Genomic DNA, 18,890 nt, shown 5'->3' with positions numbered 1-18,890 from the left:
CCAACGTGGTGAAACCTCATCTCTACTAAAAATACAAAAATTAGCCGGGCATGGTGGTGCATGACTGTAATTTCAGCTATTGGGAGGCTGAGGTAGGAGAATCGCTTGAACCTGGGAGGTGGAGGTTGCAGTGAGCCAAGATTGCACCACTGCACTCCAGCCTGGGTGATAGAGTGAGACTCAGTCTCAAAAAAAAAAAAAAAAAAAAAAAAAAAAAAAATCAGAGGCCGGGCATGGTGGCTTATGCCTGTAATCCCAGCCATTTGGGAGACTGAGACGAGAGGTTCACTTGAGGTTAGGAGTTTGAGACCAGCCTGGGCAACATTGTAAGACTCTGTCTCTACCAAAAAAAATTAGCTGGGCATGGTGGCATGTGCCTGTAGTCAGCTACTCAAGAGGCTGAGGTAGGAGGATCACTTGAGCCTGGGAGTTCAAGGCTCCAGTGAGCTGTGATCATGAGAATGTACTCCAGCCTGGGTGACCAGAGTGAGATGCTGTCTCTAAAAAAGTTTTTAAATGAAAAAAAGAAAAAAAAAATCACAGCCTGGGCAATATTGGGGGGAACCCATTTCTACAAAAGAGAAAAAAATCAGAGCTATTATATGTACGTGATTTGAAGAATCAGATCTAAAATCAAATAGATCTATAGGGTTAACTACAAAAAGCAGTCTTATTTCCCATCCTCCACCTCGCCCCAAACATTTTCAACTCTTTTAGCTGATTCTTTTTAAATTTATCTCAAAATCTCTAAATAACATGCTTTTATTGCTACTTCTTGATGTTTCAGTTTCTGACAGTATCTGTTGAATTTCCATTGTAAAAGGCGAGAATTTAACTATGTTCCCCAACCCCCGTCTCCACCCAGTGGTGTGCTAGAGCTGGCTTGCAGCAGCTAGCAAGAACTGTTTTTGCACATCTTTTTCCAAATTTGTGTTCAGTGATATTATATTGGTAGCTTGAAATTAGCCATGGCGGAAGTATACATCACAGAAATCAGCAAACAATGCAAATCGGCTTTCTAACCCTCTCTCAACAAAACTGACTTGGACCAACATACAGTAACTGCACCCACCCCCAATCTCCTAATGTAATTTTCTGGTAATTTTGGTTAGATCACTATTTATATTATGACTCTTCTTATTCACAGCCGAGCCAGGTAGTAAGCCATGATTACTTTTCCTTTTTGCATAGTTTTGTTTTCCCTGGGGCTAGTAATTATCTTGACTTTTCTGCTTGCTTTGTTTTCTAAGCTCTTTATTTTTATTATTTTTTTCGAAACAGTGTCTCACTCTGTCACCCAAGCTGGAGTGCAATGGCGCGATCTCGGCTCACTGCAACCTCTGCCTCCTGGGTTCAAGTGATTCTCCTGCCTTAGCCTCCCGAGTAGCTGGAATTACAGGTGTTTGCCACCTCACCCAGCTAATTTTTGTAATTTTAGTAGAGATGGGGTTTCACCATGTTGGCCAGACTGGTCTCTAACTCCTGACCTCAGGTGATCCTCCTACCTCAACCTCCCAAAGTGCTAGGATTACAGGCATGAGGCACTGTGCCTGGTCGAAGCTCTTATCTTTAATTCAACCCCAAGCTCTTCCTAAATTATCTGAATCTCTTCTGAAGACAGACCTATTAGCTTTTCTAACAGTTTTGTCTTCCTGGAGAGCCTTCCTGTCTGCTCCAGTCTGGACTAGTGCCCTCTACTCCCGGAGCGCAGATGCCATCCTGGAATCCCCCTTCCTCATCAGCCTGGGGATTCCCCTTTGCCTCTTTCCTGTGACACATCTCGTGTTTCTTGCGTCCTATGGCTTCCTCTTTTTTTTTTTTGAATTTTCAACTGTCTCATTTTGGTGGAGGTTATCCTTTGTAGATTCCTGGAAAAGGATACATGGCAGGTAAAACATTTTAAGATCTTGAGTGTCTGAAAATGTATTCTACTTTCCTATTTGATAATTTGGCTAAGTATACGTCATTCTAGAGTAGAAACACATTTCCTTCAAACTTTGAAGGCCTTGCTTTATTATTTTCTAGCTTCCAGTGGTGCTGTTGAGAAGTCCAAAGTTATTCTGATCCCTAGCACTCTGAATGTAACCTCGTTTTATTTCACTGAAATCTTTTTTTTTTTTTTTTTAAATACTGATACTCATGGAGCAGGGCTACCGTATAGGCAGCGTGCCTCACTGCCCTCACTGCCCTCACTGCCCTCACTGGAATCTTGTAGTGCTTTTTCTTTGTCCTGGTGTTCTGAAATTTCATGGTGTTGTGCTTTGATGGAACACTACTCGTTTATTGTGCTGGGTGCTCACTGGGCCACTTCAGCCTGGAAATTAGTACTCTTAGTTCTTTCAGTTCTGAGTTTTCTTGAACTATATCTTCCTATCTTCTTCTTTTTTTTTTTTTAGATGGAGTCTCACTGTCATCCAGGCTGGAGTGCAGTGGTGCGATCTTGTCTCACTGCAACCTCCACCTCCTGGGTTCAAGTGATTCTCCTACCTCAGCCTCCTGAGTAGCTGGGACTACAGTTTCACGCCACCATGTCCGACTAATTTATTTATTTATTTATTTTGAGATGGAGTCTTGCTGTGCCCCCAGGCTTCAATGTAGTGGCTCTATCTTGGCTCGGTACAACCTCTGCCTCCCGGGTTCAAGCGCTTCTCCTGCCTCAGCCTCCCAAGTAGCTGGGACTACAGGTGCCCTCTACCATGCCCAGTTAATTTTTGTATTTTTAGTAGAGACAGGGTTTCACCATGTTGCCCAGGCTGGTCTCGAACTCCTGACCTCAGGTGATTTGCCTGCCTTGGCTTCCCAAAGTGCCGGGATTACAGGCGTAAACCACAGTGCGCGGCCTTTTTTTGGTATTTTTAGTAGAAACTGGGTTTCACCATGTTGCCCAGGCTGGTCTTGAACTCCTGAGCTCAAGCAATACACCCACTTTGGCCTCCTAAAGTGCTGGGATTCCAGGCATGACCCACTGTGCCCGGCCCTATCTTCTTTTCATTCAACAAATATTTTTTGAGGACACATGCGACTATTCTGGGCAGGGAATATAGAAGTGAGCAAAACACATGAAAGTCCTGGCCGGGCACGGTGGCTCAAGCCTGTAATCCCAGCACTTTGGGAGGCCGAGACGGGCGGATCGTGAGGTCAGGAGACCGAGACCATCCTGGCTAACACGGTGAAACCCTGTCTCTACTAAAAAATACAAAAAACTAGCCGGGCGAGGTGGCGGCCGCCTGTAGTCCCAGGTACCCGGGAGGCTGAGGCAGGAGAATGGCGTAAACCCGGGAGGCGGAGCTTGCAGTGAGCTGAGATCCGGCCACTGCACCCCAGCCTGGGCGACAGAGCAAGACTCCGTCTCAAAAAAAAAAAAAAAAAAAGAAAGTCCCGGGGCCGGGCGCGGTGGCTCAAGCCTGTAATCCCAGCACTTTGGGAGGCCGAGACGGGCGGATCACAAGGTCAGGAGATCGAGACCATCCTGGCTAACACGGTGAAACCCCGTCTCTACTAAAAAAATACAAAAAACTAGCCGGGCAAGGTGGTGGGCGCCTGTAGTCCTAGCTACTTGGGAGGCTGAGGCAGGAGAATGGCGTAAACCCAGGAGGCGGAGCTTGCAGTGAGCTGAGATCCGGCCACTGCACTCCAGCCTGGGCGACAGAGTGAGACTCCGTTTCAACAACAACAACAACAACAACAAAAAGAAAGTCCCTTCCCTCATGGGGCTTACATTCCAACGGAGTGTTTTCTCACTTTTTTCTGGACCTCCTAGACTAGTCTTCTCACTTTTTTTTTTTTTTTTTTTTTTTGAGGCGGAGTCTCACTCTGTTGCCCAGGCTGGAGTGCAGTGGCGCGATCTCGGCTCACTGCAAGCTCCGCCTCCCGGGTTCCCGCCATTCTCCTGCCTCAGCCTCCCGAGTAGCTGGGACTACAGGCGCCGCCACCACGCCCGGCTAATTTTTTTGTATTTTTAGTGGAGACGGGGTTTCCTTGTGTTAGCCAGGATGGTCTCGATCTCCTGACCTCGTGATCCGCCCGTCTCGGCCTCCCAAAGTGCTGGGATTACAGGCTTGAGCCACCGCGCGCGGCCGTCTTCTCACTTTTTTTAAGCTTTCCTACTGTCCAGGTCTTTGGTTGTGTTCTATTTTTCTGGAAGAGTGTCTCAACTTTGTCTTCCAATCTTTCTGTCAGGTTTTTCATTTCTGTGTTCAGAGACAGTGAAAGAAAAAAGAAAGAAGGCCAGGTGCAGTGGCTCACACCTGTAATCTCAGCATTTTGGGAGGCTGAGACAGGTGGATCACCTGAGGTGAGGAGTTCAAGACCAGCCTGACCAACACGGTGAAACTCCGTCTCTACTAAAAATACAAAAAGTAGCCAGGCATGGTGGTGCACACCTATAGTCCCAGCTACTCAGGAGGCTGAGGCAGAAGAATTGCTTGAACCAAGGAGGCCAAGGTTGCAGTGAGCTGAGATCGTGCCACTGCACTCCATCCTGGGTGACAGAACGAGACTTCATCGAAAGAAAGGAGAAGAGAAGAGAAGAGAAGAGAAAAGAAAAGAAAAAAAGAAGAAGAAAAAAGATTTTTCGTTTCTGCCAAACAGTCTCGACCTCCTGGGCTCAAGTGATCCTCCTACCTCAGCCTCCTGAGTGACTGGAACTACAAGCACCCACCACCACACCCAGTTATGTGGAGGCAGGGTCTCAAACTCATGGGTTCAAGCAATCCTCCCACCTTGGCCTTTCAAAGTGTTGGGATTACAGGTGTGAGCCACCATGCCTCACCTGGGATTGTATAGATTAAAAGAAATTTAAGACCAGGTACAGTGGCTCAAGCCTGCAATCCCAACAGTTTGGGAGGCTGAGGTGGGAGGATTGTTTGAGCCCAGGAGTTTGAGAGCAGCCTGGGCAATATAGCGAGACCCCCATCTCTACAAAATATTTAAAAATTAGCTGTGTGTTGTGCTGTGCGCCTGTAGTCCTAGCTACTTGGAAATGTGAGGTAGGAGGATCACTTGAGCCTGGGAGGTTGAGGCTGTACCCCACTGTACTCCAGCCTGGGCAACAGAGTGAGACCGTGTCTCAAAAAAAAAAAGAGAAAGGAAAAAAATTTACATAATCCCTTCCCATCTTCCATTTTTCTCATGCATTTTTTTGTTTGTCAGAGTCTTCCACAGCCTGGATCTTGATGACTGCATCTCTGTAGTGTAGTTTAAGTATTTCCTATAAATTGTTCAGTAGTTGGATCTAGAGACTTACTCAGATTCAGGTTTGGTTTGGAGGGGGGGCAAGATTACTTCATCCTGGTTGTGTGCTCTTTTCTCTGGATGCCTGTAATGCCTGGTGGCCCTCTTTGTGTGAAGGAAAGACTCTTCTTTGGCAGCATTTGCTTCCTGTTTCATGGGTGCACTATTTTCACGTATCTCTCTTAGGATAGTAATGATGGATTTCTGTGAAGTTTTCTTCTTTCTGATTCATTTCTATTTCCTCTTAGGTTTTTTTTTGTTTGTTTGTTTTTGTTTTTTTTGTTTTTTTTTGAGATGAAGTCTCACTCTGTTGCCTAGGCTGGAGTGCAATGGCGCTATCTCGGCTCAGTGCAACCTCTGCCTCCTGGCTTCAGGCGATTCTTCTGCCTCAGACTCCCGAGTAGCTGGGATTACAGGCACACACCACCATACATAGCTAATTTTTGAATTTTTAGTAGAGATGAGATTTCACCATGTTGGTCAGGCTGATCTTGAACTCCTGACCTCAGGTGATCCGCCCACCTCAGCCTCCCAAAGTGCTGGGATTACAGGCATGAGCCACCGTGCCCAGCATTTTTTTTCTTTCTTTCTTTTCTTTTTTTTTTTTTTTTTGAGATGGAGTCTTGTTCTGTTGCCCAGGCTGGAGTGCAGAGGCGCGACCTTGGCTCACTGCAATGTCCACCTCCCTGGTTCAAACGATTCTTCTGCCTCAGCCTCCTGAGTAGCTGGGATTATAGGTGCCCACCACCACGCCCACCTAATTTTTTTATATTTTTAGTAGAGACAGGGTTTCAACATGGTGGCCAGGATGGTCTCGAACTCCTGACCTCAGGCAATCTGCTCGCCTCGGCCTACCAAAGTGCTGGGATTACAGGTGTGAGCCACCGTGCCCGGCCTCTCTTAGGTTTTTGTTGGTTCTTTTTCTTCTTTTTTTTTTTTTTCTATTTGTTTATTTTGGTTTCTTTCTTTCATGTTGGTGGTTTTACTTACATGTCTGGTAGTCCTTGAATGTCTACTCATGTTTAACAGCGGGGGACCTTGAAGCTGTTTGGAGCTCTGTGTCCATAACTAAGGCTTGGAAATTTGGTCTCTGTTATGCCACCACTGAGAGTGGTCTGGCTGGGCTATTTGGTGGGAATCTTCAATGTCAGTGTCTTTACTGTATCTTAGGTCATTAAATCTTTCCTCTTAGACCTCCAGTCAGTTTCCCGAGCAGCCTCTTCTAGTCTTCTGCGTGGAGGCAGATGATCTGGCTCTTGGTGTCTGGGAGCCACAGGGGAAGAGGGTTGGGTTTGGGAAAGAGTCTCATCATGTAGTATACCTACCTGTATTGAATCCCCCTGCTTTCAGGATGGTGTCCCCATCAACTGGGCCTGCTATCCTTCATCCAGAAACCCTCTGTTTTACTCTCTCTGGTGGATTAACCTCCAGTCTTGGGCCAGGATGTGGAAGGGGCAGTCACCCAGGTCTGTGGAGTTTGGAGAGTACCAGCCTGTTTCTTTTTTTTTTTTTTGAGACGGAGTCTTGCTCTGTCGCCCGGGCTGGAGTGCAGTGGCCGGATCTTGGCTCACTGCAAGCTCCGCCTCCCGGGTTCACGCCATTCTCCTGCCTCAGCCTCCCGAGTAGCTGGGACTACAGGCGCCCGCCACCTCGCCTGGCTAGTTTTTTGTATTTTTTAGTAGAGACGGGGTTTCACCGTGTTAGCCAGGATGGTCTTGATCTGACCTCGTGATCTGCCCGTCTCGGCTTCCCAAAGTGCTGGGATTACAGGCTTGAGCCACCACGCCCGGCCACCAGCCTGTTTCTTAAACAGACTTTCAAATAATCCTCCTTATTTAGCATCCCCATTAACCTCACTTCCAGAGGTGCCTGAGATTAGTAATTCGTGAACTTTAGGAATCCTGCCTTCTAAATGTTTTGGGGCTTCCTCCAGGGCTGGCTTGAGAAGATTCTTCTCTCTCTCTCTCTCTCTGTTAAGTCTTTTCTGTTGTTCATTCGCTTTCCAGCTTCCAAAATGTGGATGCTTTTGCACTTCTCTCTTGTTCTCCCCATCCCTCACTCGTCTAGGTTTATGTCTTTTTAAAAATTCCCTGGCCAGGCATGGTGGCTCACGCTGTAATCCCAGCACTTTGGGAGGCAGAGGCAGGCGGATCACTAGGTCAGGAGATGGAGACCATCCTGGCCAACATGGTGAAACCCCATCTCTACTAAAAATAAAAAATTAGCTGGGTGTGGTGGTGCATGCCTGTAATCCCAGCTACTTGGGAGACTGAGGCATGAGAATTGCTTGAACCTAGGAGGCGGAGCTTGCAGTGAGCCAAGATCGTGCCACTGCACTCCAGCCTGGCAACACAGCGAGACTCCGTCTCAAAAAAAACCAAACAAAAAAAATTCCCTTTGGCCCAGGTGCAGTGGCTAAAGCCTGTTATCCCAGCACTTTGGGAGGCCGAGGTGGGAGGATAACTTGAGGCCAGGAATTGGAGATCAGCTTGGGTAACATAGTGAGACCCCATCTCTACAAATAAAAAATTAGCTCGGGCCAGGCATGATGGCTTATGCCAGTAATCCCAGAAGTTTGGGAGGCAGAGGTGGGTGGATCACTTGAGGTCAGGAGTTGGAGACCACCCTGGCCAACATGGTGAAACCCCGTCTCTACTAAAAATACAAATATTAACTGGGTGTGGTGGTGGGCTCCTGTAATCCCAGCTACTCAGGAGGCTGAGGCAGGAAAATGGCGTGAACCCGGGAGGTGGGGCTTGCAGTGAACCGAGATCGCACCTCTGCACTCCAGCCTGGGAGACAGAGCGAGACTCCGTCTCAAAAAAAAAAAAAAAAAAAAAAAAAAAATTAGCCAGGCATGGTGGCACACACCTGTGGTTCTAGCTTCTCAGGAGGCTAAGATAGGAGGATGGCTTGAACCCAGGAGGTCAAGGCTGCAGTGAACCAAGATCATGCCACTGCACTCCAGCCTGGATGACAGTGAGACACTGTTTAAAAAAAATAATTTTTTTTAGTGTAATTATCATTTGTTTTGTGTATTTGTTACATTGTGTGCATGACAGCCTTTGTTAAGGGTGTCTGAGGAGTATGGAGCTGACAGGGGCACTGGAATGCTGGGAAAGAGCTTCTTCAACTGAGATCAAGGCTTGCTGGAGGGAACCACTGCAAAAGGGCCACCAGGCAGTTTTCAAGTTATGTGACAGAGGGCAAAGATGGCCATAGGGTGCTCTGAGTTTTGGGATGGTCACATGACACAATCCAGCACTTGAACCTGGGGTACATGCTCCCTCATTGTGAGGCAGGACGTAGGCACATGACTGTGCATTTAGGCATATGTGTGACCAAGAAGAATGAGAGAAATGGAAAACACTGGAGAACACAAAGTATCAAGAACTTTTCATTAGGCAATCCCAAAGCACTCTGCTCTTTTCCTCTTCTTTGCCTCTGTATCCTCTGTGGTTCCAGTTCCAGCTGAACTTGTGACAATGCCAAATCGCTCCTTCCTCTTTTTCAGTTTCTCATCATCTTCAGACTTTCTGGAGATTGAAGAGACATTCAAACCAAATCTTTGAGCTGTTTCCTTCAGCTTATCCAAGTTAACCATAGGTTTGTTATCAGATGACAGACCTTTTGTTGGAACTGAAGAAATCCCAAACCTAGCTGCCCGAGCAGCTTTCTTACCCTCCAAGCTCTGTGAGAGTAAGAATTTGTTCAGCCCTCTTCTGCATTCTCTCAGTCTGTGGTATTTCAGATGTAATTTTCACCACTTTCTTCTCTACTGCCACATCAACAGTTTTTTCAGGGGGTTCTTTCTCTTTGACAGGGAGCTCAATGGGCTTTGTTTCTTCTTCCTCTGTTTCATCTCCCAGAACATCTTCTTCATTTGCCTCCTCTTCAGCGTGTTCTTCAAGATATGCCTGGAGTCTGTGGATAAGATCTTGCTTTATTCCCTTGGTCTCCAAACCACAAGCAAGACATTCTTGCTTTAGTTCAGCAAGCTTCAGCTTATGGAACTCCACTGTCTCGGTCGCCATCTTGTTACCCCTCAAAAAACAATTTTTTAATTAAAAAAAACCCTTTGGCTGGGCGCGGTGGCTCAAGCCTGTAATCCCAGCACTTTGGGAGGCCGAGACGGGCAGATCATGAGGTCAGGAGATCGAGACCATCCTGGCTAACACAGTGAAACCCCGTCTCTACTAAAAAAAAAAATACAAAAAACTAGCTGGGCGAGGTGGCGGGCGCCTGTAGTCCCAGCTACTCGGGAGGCTGAGGCAGAAGAATGGTGTGAACCCGGGAGGCGGAGCTTGCAGTGAGCTGAGATCGTGCCACTGCACTCCAGCCTGGGCAACAGGGCGAGATTCTGTCTAAAAAAAAAAAAAAAAAAAAAAAAAACCCTTTAACCTGTAATCCCAGCACTTTGAGAGGCCAAGATAAGAGGTTCACTTGAGGCCAGGAGTTTGAGACCTGCCTTGGCAATATAGCAAGACCCTGTCTCTATTTGTAAAAATAAAAAACAACAACAACAACAAAAACCCTTTGGGAGGACATGAGAGTAGGTGCACGTGCTCATTCTGGCATCAAAACGAGATGTAGATGTTATTACCTTATTTTGCAGATGAGAAAGTTGAAGGTCAGAGAGGTGAAATAGCTTATCTAAGGACACAGCTTATAGGTAACAGAGTTGGGGCTGGCCCTAAGACAGTGCTCTTGGAGAACAAGGATCCTGACTGAAGATCAGGACGCAGGTGTCCCAGAGTCACAGCATCCTCATATTAGCAGGGCCTTTAGAGAACAGTTGGTCCAACCCCCTCATTTTATGGGTGAGAAAAAGGAGGCTCGGAATGGAGAAGGGATTCTCCCAGAGTCATGCAGCAAGTTCGTGCAAAACCGTGATGAGAAATGCTCCGTGCTACACCAACCCTTTCTGTGACATTCATTCAGTCGTTGACTCAGCAAACATTTATTGAGCACCAACTGTGTGCCAGATCCTGTGCTATGCCAGGAAATGCAGACATGAGTAAAATTTGGTCCTTTTTTAAATTTCTTTTTTGAGACACAGTTTCACTCAGTTGCCCAGGCTGGAGTGCAGTGGCAAAATCTTGGGTCACTGCAACCTCCACCTCCCGTGTTCAAGTGATTCTCCTGCCTCAGCTTCCTGAGTAGCTGGGATTACAGGTGCCCGCCACCATGCTTGGCTAATTTTTGTATTTTTATTTATTTATTTATTTGAGTCTCTCTCCGTCGCCTAGGCTGGAGTGCAGTGGCACAATCTCGGCTCACTGAAACCTCTGCCTTCTGGGTTCAAGCAATTCTCCTGCTTCAGCCTTCTGAGTAGCTGTGATTACAGGCATGCCACCACCCCCAGCTATTATTTGTATTTTTAGTAGAGACGGAGTTTCACCATGTTGGCCAGGCTGGTCTCGAACTCCTGACCTCAGGGTGATTCGCCCGCCTAGATCTCCCAAAGTGCTGGGATTACAGGTATGAGCCACTATGTCCAGCCATAAAATTTGGTACTTGCCTGTAAGGAGCCTTCGTCCTGCTTCCTGCTGGCTGCCAGGCCTCCTTGCTGGAGGTGCAAAGGAGGAGAACAATAATAACAGTTAACATTGGTTGAGTGCTTGCTTCATGCCAAGCACTGTGTGAATTATTTTTCATGTATTAGTGCATTTCATTTTCCCAGTGAGCCTATGAGGCAGGTCTTGGTAATAGGCCCACTTCACAGCTGAGGAACCTCAGGCAAGCAGAGGCTGGGATGCACAACCAGGCAGCTCCAGAGTCGGAGCTTTAACCACCACCCTGAAATGAGGACTGCCATGAGGGAGGGGGCGAAGGAGAAGCGCACGCGTCGGTGGGAGGGTGAGCTGAGGGAAAGGGGCCAACCAACCTGATCTGCCTCCCTCCTCCTTTAGTGTTCGGTGGGCCCCTCCTCTGATAAGGCCTTGACCTTCATGAAGGACCATTTCCTGATGGATGAGCAGGTGGTGGGAACGCCCCTGCTGGTGAAATCTGGTGTGGAGTATACACGGCTTGCAGTGGAGACAGCCCAGGGCCTTGATGGGCGCAGCCATCTTGTCATGTACCTGGGAACCAGTGAGTAAAGAGTTCCGGGACATCCCCCAGAGGACTAGAGCAGGGGCTGCCCCCAGGTTGAGGAGGGAAACCCTTGAGTTCATTCATTTATTCATTCAACAGCTGTTTACTGGGCACCTGCTATGTGCCTGGCTTTTCTTCTAGGTTTTGGAAATACAGCAGAGGAGCAAAACAGTCCACTCCCGACCCTTCCTGAGCTTTGTGTGGTGGGGGAGGCAGACAGGGAGGTCTTTGGTGGCCTTATCAAGAGCTGTGTGTCTTAGGGGGGAAGCTATGTTAGAGGAATTTTGAAAGGTGAGTGGGTGGAGGGGAGCTGGAAACCGCATTGTAGAGATCACTCTTTCAGGAAACTCAGCTGTGAGGGGAGAGAGGTGGCTGGAGCAGGGAGTGGGGCCCAGCTGGGGTTCTTGGTTTTGTTTTTCCCCCTCCTTGCCCCCAGGGTTCTTGTTTTATAGACAGGAAGGACTAAGCATCTAGTAGACAGGGGGATGGCAAAGAGATGGGTAGAAGAAGGGATACATGGCAGGTAAAGTTGTGGAGGGAGCAGGCGGCCAGAGTCCAGGACACATGTGGAGCTGAGCAGCTGTGGGTGGCGGGGAGACAGCACCTGAGCTGGGCTGGGAGTGAAGTTGTAGCAGCGTGGTGCGACTTGGTGGGTGTGCAGGCTCAGGGGGCAGAAGCCAAGGGAGCTCTTATTTGAAGGCTTTTGTGTTCTCTATGTAGGAGGAGGACACAAGGTCATGAGCTGGGAGTGAGGGGGCAGGAAAGGTGGGAAGTTTGAGGAGAGAGGGGTAGATTCAAATAGCCATTGTGGGCTGGGTGGAGTGGCTCATGCCTGTCATCCCAGCACTTTGGGAGGCCAAGGCAGGTGGATCACCTGAGGTCAGGAGTTCGAGACCAGCCTGGCTAACATGGTGAAACCCCGTCTCTACTAAAATACAAAAAAATTAGCCATGTGTAGTGGCACGCACCTGTAATCCCAGCTACTCGGGAGGTTGAGGCAGGAGAATCACTTGAACCCGGGAGGCAGAGGTTGCAATAAGCCAAGATTGTGCCACTGCCTTCCAGCCTGGGTGACAAGAGTGAAACTCTGTCTAAAAAAAACCCAAAAAACAAAATAGCCATTGTGGAAAGGGGGAGAGGGAGTCAGCAGGGAATGCTGCAAGACTGCCCAGGCCGACTGCTCAGGCAGGGCCTGGCTGAGGATAACCTTGAGGGTCAGTGGAAGAAATCTGCCAAGCTCATTCATTCCTTCAGGCCATATTACTAGGCACCGTATCAGCTGTGCATGTATTGAGTATACAGCAGAGAACAAAAAGTCAAAAATCTCAGTCTGTGGAGTGGGTGGAGACAGACAATAGCATCCTTAATAAGTAAATTACGTGGCACATCATGAGATTTGAGTCATGTAGAGGTGTGTGCAGGGGAATCAGGGATGCCAGGTAAGGAGGTTGCACCTGTTAAAAGGGTGGCCAGGTAGACCTCCCTGAGGTGCTTGATGAAAGTGAAGGAGGCAGGTGATGTGATTTTCTACAGAAGCACCCAGCCGCCCACTGTTTCATGCCTATGGAGAAATAGTTGGGTTTCTCCAGGGATAAAGTTTTGTCAGGGAGTTGCAAAGGAAGGACAGAGGTCCAAGGGATTTTAAGCCATTTACAAGAGACTGCCATCTCCATGGCAGAGAGGAAGGTGAACGGTCTGGTTGACCCGTGCCCAGTACACATCACCCTCAGAAGGCGCTTTCTTACAGCTGGGGAGGCCCACTGAAGTTGGGAAGGGATCTGTGGATGAGGTGAGATGACTTCTGCTCTCTCTGTCTCCCCATAGCCACAGGGTCGCTCCACAAGGCTGTGGTGAGTGGGGACAGCGGTGCTCATCTGGTGGAAGAGATTCAGCTGTTCCCTGACCCCGAACCTGTTCGTAACCTGCAGCTGGCCCCCACCCAGGTGGGAAGGGACCTGACTATCAGATGGCCTTCCAGTGGGGCTGGCCCTGGGGGCCTGTTGGGCTGGCTCCCTGGGCCTGCACCGGCGTGCTGGGACTTTACTAGATGTGGCTGGGGCTCCCTGACAATCTCCATCTCTCCTCCAGGGTGCAGTGTTTGTAGGCTTCTCAGGAGGTGTCTGGAGGGTGCCCCGAGCCAACTGTAGCGTCTATGAGAGCTGTGTGGACTGTGTCCTTGCCCGGGATCCCCACTGTGCCTGGGACCCTGAGTCTCGAACCTGTTGCTTCCTGTCTGCCCCCACCCTGTGAGTGCCAGTCCTGGATGGTGGCCTGGATGGCCAGCCAGGACCCTTCTCAGCCAGCTTCTGCTACTGTTCTTCCTCTGTCCAGGGGCTACTGACACATTCACTCCAAGAGTCCTCCCATCCTGCAGTGGGTTTCTCCAGGGATGGAGGTTCCGGGCAGTTTTGAAGCTGCTCTAACCATCCCGGGTTCCTCTCCTCTCTGTTCCTAGTCTCCCCTGGCCTACCTTCTTCCCTACTGCACTTCCTGCCTTCCTCCTTCCTCTTCCCACTTTTAGCTCTTTCGAGGGATAATTTTTGCTTTCTCTGCTCTCTTAGGAACTCCTGGAAGCAGGACATGGAGCGGGGGAACCCAGAGTGGGCATGTGCCAGTGGCCCCATGAGCAGGAGCCTTCGGCCTCAGAGCCGCCCGCAAATCAGTAAGTGCAGGACCTCTCACCAGGGGAGGTGCAAAGGCTCTGGAAGACTTTTGGGCAGGGGTGGGCATTCCTGCTCCAATTTCCTCCCCCAGCACCTGCCTGCCTTGAGATCTGAACACCCGAGTTGGGATGGATTTGGGTCCTGGCTATAGGGAAGAGGGACAGGAATTCTGAGCTGGAGGCCGAGCTGGGATTCAGGATTGAGGCTGCAGTTGATTTTGGTGTCAGAGTTGGAGTAAAGTGGACTGGGGCTTAGTCTGGGGTCCAGACTGGAAATTAAGGAGGAGTGAAATTTGATTTTGGAAGTTGAAATAGAAGTTGGAGATAAGAGTTAGGGTTCAGGCTGGCCGGGCGCGGTGGCTCACGCCTGTAATCCCAGCGCTTTGGGAGGCTGAGGCGGTACTCTCTTCTACCATTGTTTGAGCTCATGAGTTTGAGACCAGCCTGGCAACATGGTAAAACCCCATCTCTACAAAAATTAACCAGACGTGGAGAGACATACCTGTAGTCCCAGCTACTCGGGAGGCTGGGGTGGAAGGATGGCTTGAGCCCAGGAGGCAGAGGTTGCAGTGAGCTGAGATTGCGCCACTGCACCCCAACCTGGGCAATAGAGCCAGACCCTGCCTCAGAAAAATAAAAGGGCTGGGGTCCAAAGATAGGTTAGAGACTCCCTCCTGTCTCCGTCCTTCACCCATCCCTTAACCTTTTGCTCCTTTTCTTCTATAGTTAAAGAAGTTCTGGCTGTCCCCAACTCCTTCCTGGAGCTCCCGTGCCCCCACCTGTCAGCCTTGGCCTCTTACTACTGGAGTCATGGCCCAGCAGCAGTCCCAGAAGCCTCTTCCACTGTCTACAATGGCTCCCTCTTGCTGATAGTGCAGGATGGAGTTGGAGGTCTCTACCAGTGCTGGGCAACTGAGAATGGCTTTTCATACCCTGTGGTCTCCTACTGGGTGGACAGCCAGGACCAGTCCCTGGCCCTGGATCCTGAACTGGCAGGCATCCCCCGGGAGCACGTGGAGGTCCCGTTGACCAGGGTCAGTGGTGGGACCGCCCTGGCTGCCCAGCGGTCCTACTGGCCCCACTTTGTCACTGTCACTGTCCTCCTCGCCTTAGTGCTTTCAGGAGCCCTCATCATCCTCCTGGCCTCCCCACTGGGAGCACTCCGGGCTCGGGGCAAGGTTCAGGGCTGCGAGACCCTGCCCCCTGGGGAGAAGGCCCCATTGAGCAGAGAGCAACACCTCCAGTCCCCCAAGGAATGCAGGACCTCTGCCAGTGATGTGGACGCTGACAACTGCCTAGGCACTGAGGTGGCTTAAACTCTAGGCACAGGCTGGGGCTGCAGGGCAGGCACCTGGCCATGCTGGCCGGGTGGCCCCAGCACAGCCTTGACTAGGATGAGAGCAGCACAAAAGACCACCTTTCTCCCCTGAGAGGAGCTTCTGCTACTCTGCATCACCGATGGCACTCAGCAGGGTGATGCGAAGCAGTCTGCCTCCCCTATGGGACTCCCTTCTACCAAGCACACGAGCTCTCTAACAGGGTGGGGGTTACCCCCAGACCTGCTCCTGCGCTGATATTGAAGAACCTGGAGAGGATCCTTCAGTTCTGGCCATTCCAGGGACCCTCCAGAAACACAGTGTTCCAAGAGACCCTAAAAAACCTGCCTGTCCCAGGACACTATGGTAATGAACACCAAACATCTAAACAACCATATGCTAACATGCCGCTCCTGGAAACTCCACTCTGAAGTTGCCACTTTGAACACCAACACTCCCCTCTCCCAGGGTCGTGCAGGGATCTGCTCCCTCCTGCTTCCCTTACCAGACATGCACCACTGACTCCCAGGAAGTCTTTCCTGAAGTCTGACCACCTTCCTTCTTGCTTCAGTTGGGGCAGACTGTGATCCCTTCTGCCCTGGGAGAATGGTAGGGGTAATCTGAGCCTTGTTCATTCCTTTACCCTAGCTGACCCCTTGACCTCTCCCCCTCCCTTTTGTTTTGGGATTCAGAAAACTGCTTGTCAGAGACTGTTTATTTTTTATTAAAAAGACAAAGCTTATGTATGATGGGCGATGTGTTTGTTGGAGCAGAGGGCTCTGGCAGAGAATTGCTGGGATGTCAAGGGAGCAAGCAGTCCAAGCACATCAGTTGGGAGGAGGCCTAGGTTTGTGGGGTGATTGTTCTCTCCGACTTCAGACTACCTCCTCTGCCCTGCCAGCTCCGCACCCAGAACCAGCCCACAGCTCTTTCCTCCACTCTGAGCATTGCTGGAGGGTGCCGCAAACTTTGCCTTTTGGGCCAACCGCAGGTTGATGTTGACCAGGCTCAGCTTGTATCCGTCTGCTAGACAGGCGCTACCTCATCCATCACTAACTCCCCTGTTGCGGCCCCCACAGTTGCTGTCCACAGCTCTCCCACACTTCTCGTGACTCCAACTCAGCCCCGCTTCCCCACTGCAGCAGTTGGCTTCAACTGTTGGTAGATGAATTTATAGAAAGGCTGTGCATCCACCCCCATCCTGGCCACATCCTTCTCAATATCTGATAATGCTCCATACACCTCCACACCACCTTCCTCCTCTCCCCTCTGTCACAAAGGCACAGGTCCCTCTTCCACCAAGGCTAACCAGCACATCTCTCAGCCCATCACTGCTAGGGATCTGTTCTCTAACCATCCGACCTCCAGCATCCCCACTCGCTTTACCCACTTCCTCATCTTTCATCTCTCCTCTCCCACCTACAGGTGTGTTCAGGCGTTCTCTACATAAAAAAACAACAAAACAAATCTTTCCCCAAACTCTATCCATTCACGTCACCCCCACTCAGTCTTTCTTTCCTGGTACCACCAAACATGGGAGCGGTTCCATTCTGGCTGCCCCCACCTCCCTCCAGTGTCACCTGAGCTCTCTCCAATCCCCTGAGGTCTGGCTTCTTTCCCTACCTTTCTGCTAAATGGCTCTCTCAAAGACTACCCATAAACCCATAATGCCAAATTTGACATCGGTGTCTGTGTACCCCTCACACATTGACCACCCCATTCTCACAATTTTCTTCTGTTGTGGGTTCTTAAATTTTTTAAAAATTTAAATCGTGATAAAAAAAAAAAGCATGCAACATACCCGCTTAGCCAAAAAAAATAAAAATAAAAAGGCCAGGCACAGTGGATCAAGCCTGTAATCTCAGCATTTTGGGAGGCCGAGGCAGGTGGATCACCCGAGGTCAGGAGTTCAAGACCAGCCTGGCCAACATAGCGAGACCCGGTTTCTACTAAAAGTACAAAAAATTAGCCAGGCGTGGTGGCAGGTACCTGTAGTCCCAGCTACTCTGGAGGCTAAAGTAAGAGAATCACTTGAACCCAGGAGGCGGAGCCTGCAGTGAGCCAAGATTGCGCCACTGTGTGTATGTGTGTGTGTATTTTTTTTTTTTTTTTTGAGACGGAGTCTCGCTCTGTCGCCCAGGCTGGGGTGCAGTGGCACAATCTCAGCTCCCTGCAGCCTCTGCCTCCTGGGTTCAAGCAATTATCCTGCCTCAGCCTCCTGAGTAGCTGGAACTACAGGCACCTGCCACCACACCCAGCTAATTTTTGTATTTTTAGTAGAAACATGCTTTCGCCATATTGGCCAGGTGGGTCTGGAACTCCTGGACTCAGCTGATTCGCCCGCCTCGGCCTCCCAAAGTGCTGAGATTACAGGTGTGAGCCACCGCACCCAGTCTAACAAGTATATATTTATTTTTTAAAATGAGAGATGGAGTCTCACTGTCACCCAGTCTGGAGTGCAATGGCGCAATCCTAGCTCACTGCAGCCTCATACTCCTGGGCTTAAGGGATTCTCCTGCCTCAGCCTCCTGAGTAGCTAGGACTACAGGCACATGCCACCACACCCGGCTATTTTTTTTTTTTTTTTAGAGATGGGGTCTCACTATATTGCCCAGGCTGTCCCGAACTCCTGGCTTCAAGCAACACCCCTCCCTCAGCCTCCCCAAATGCTGGGATTATAGGCATGAGCCACCATGCCCACACCCCACCCCTCTTAGCCATCTCTACCTGTATATATATACATATATATATGTATATAAGCCACATATGGTAGGTAGCCCATGCCCATAATCCCAGCTACTCAGGAGGCTGAGGTGGGAGGATTGTTTCAGCACAGGAATTTGAGGCTGCAGTGAACTATGATCATGCCACTGCAATCCAGCTGGGGCAACAGAGTAATCCCCTGTCTCTAATAATAATAATAATATGTAAAATAAAATATATGTACTATTCATTAAGTGGAAGTGGATCATCACAAATGTTGGCTGAGTAGGCTGAGGAGGAGGAGAAAGAGGAGGGGGTTGGTCCTGCTGTCTCAGGGCAGAGGCAGTAGAAAATCTGCTTAAGCCGGGTGCAGTGGCTCACGCCTGTAATCCTAACACTTTGGGAGGCTGAGGCGGGAGGATCACCTGAGGTCAGGAGTTCAAGACCAGCCTGGCCAACATGGTGAAACCCCGTCTCTACTAAAAACACAAAATTTAGCCAGGTATGGTAGCATATGCCTATAATCCCAGCTACTTGGGAGGCTGAGGCAGTAGAATTGCTTGAACCTGGGAGGCGGAGGTTGCAGGGAGCCAAGATCATACCACTGCACTCCAGCCTGGGTGACAGAGCAAGACTCTGTCTCAAAAACAAAAATAAATATGCTTAAAAGTGGACTTATGTAATTAAAATTAATGTTGGTCAAGGTTCAACTGTATAAATAAGTAAGCTAGGTAGGGTACATTAGATGGTGATGTACTGTAGGGAAAAAATGGATCCGGGGAAAGCAGTTTGGGAGTGGGAAGGGTGTCTACAATTTTTTTTTTTTTTTTTTTGAGACAGGGTCTCACTCTGTTGCCTAGGCTGGAGTGCAGTGGCTCGAC

The 18,890-nt window shown here is 49.5% G+C and overlaps 1 protein-coding gene and 1 pseudogene across 39 annotated transcripts in view; one reads left to right on the top strand and one right to left on the bottom strand.

Annotated features, from left to right (window-relative positions):
- SEMA4A (semaphorin 4A) overlaps positions 1–16,048 on the top strand; it is a 34,618-nt gene extending 18,570 nt beyond the window's left edge. For all 39 annotated transcript variants that reach the window (XM_015111897.3, XM_077943093.1, XM_028827849.2 and 36 more), the window contains 5 exons: positions 11,145–11,325; positions 13,153–13,271; positions 13,417–13,574; positions 13,890–13,990; positions 14,717–16,048. In XM_015111897.3, the coding sequence (XP_014967383.3) occupies positions 11,145–11,325; positions 13,153–13,271; positions 13,417–13,574; positions 13,890–13,990; positions 14,717–15,306 (1,149 nt within the window). In that variant the 3' untranslated portion in view covers positions 15,307–16,048. The remainder of the gene's footprint in view (positions 1–11,144; positions 11,326–13,152; positions 13,272–13,416; positions 13,575–13,889; positions 13,991–14,716) is intronic.
- On the bottom strand, positions 8,485–9,279 carry LOC718212 (SAP domain-containing ribonucleoprotein pseudogene; annotated as a pseudogene).
- Positions 16,049–18,890: the final 2,842 nt, after the last annotated feature.

Source organism: Macaca mulatta, chromosome 1 (genome assembly GCF_049350105.2).
Source record: "Macaca mulatta isolate MMU2019108-1 chromosome 1, T2T-MMU8v2.0, whole genome shotgun sequence".
NCBI classification, from domain to species: domain Eukaryota; kingdom Metazoa; phylum Chordata; class Mammalia; order Primates; family Cercopithecidae; genus Macaca; species Macaca mulatta.
The sequence above is the reverse complement of the archived record's forward strand: the minus strand, read 5'-3'. Positions and strand labels throughout refer to the sequence as shown.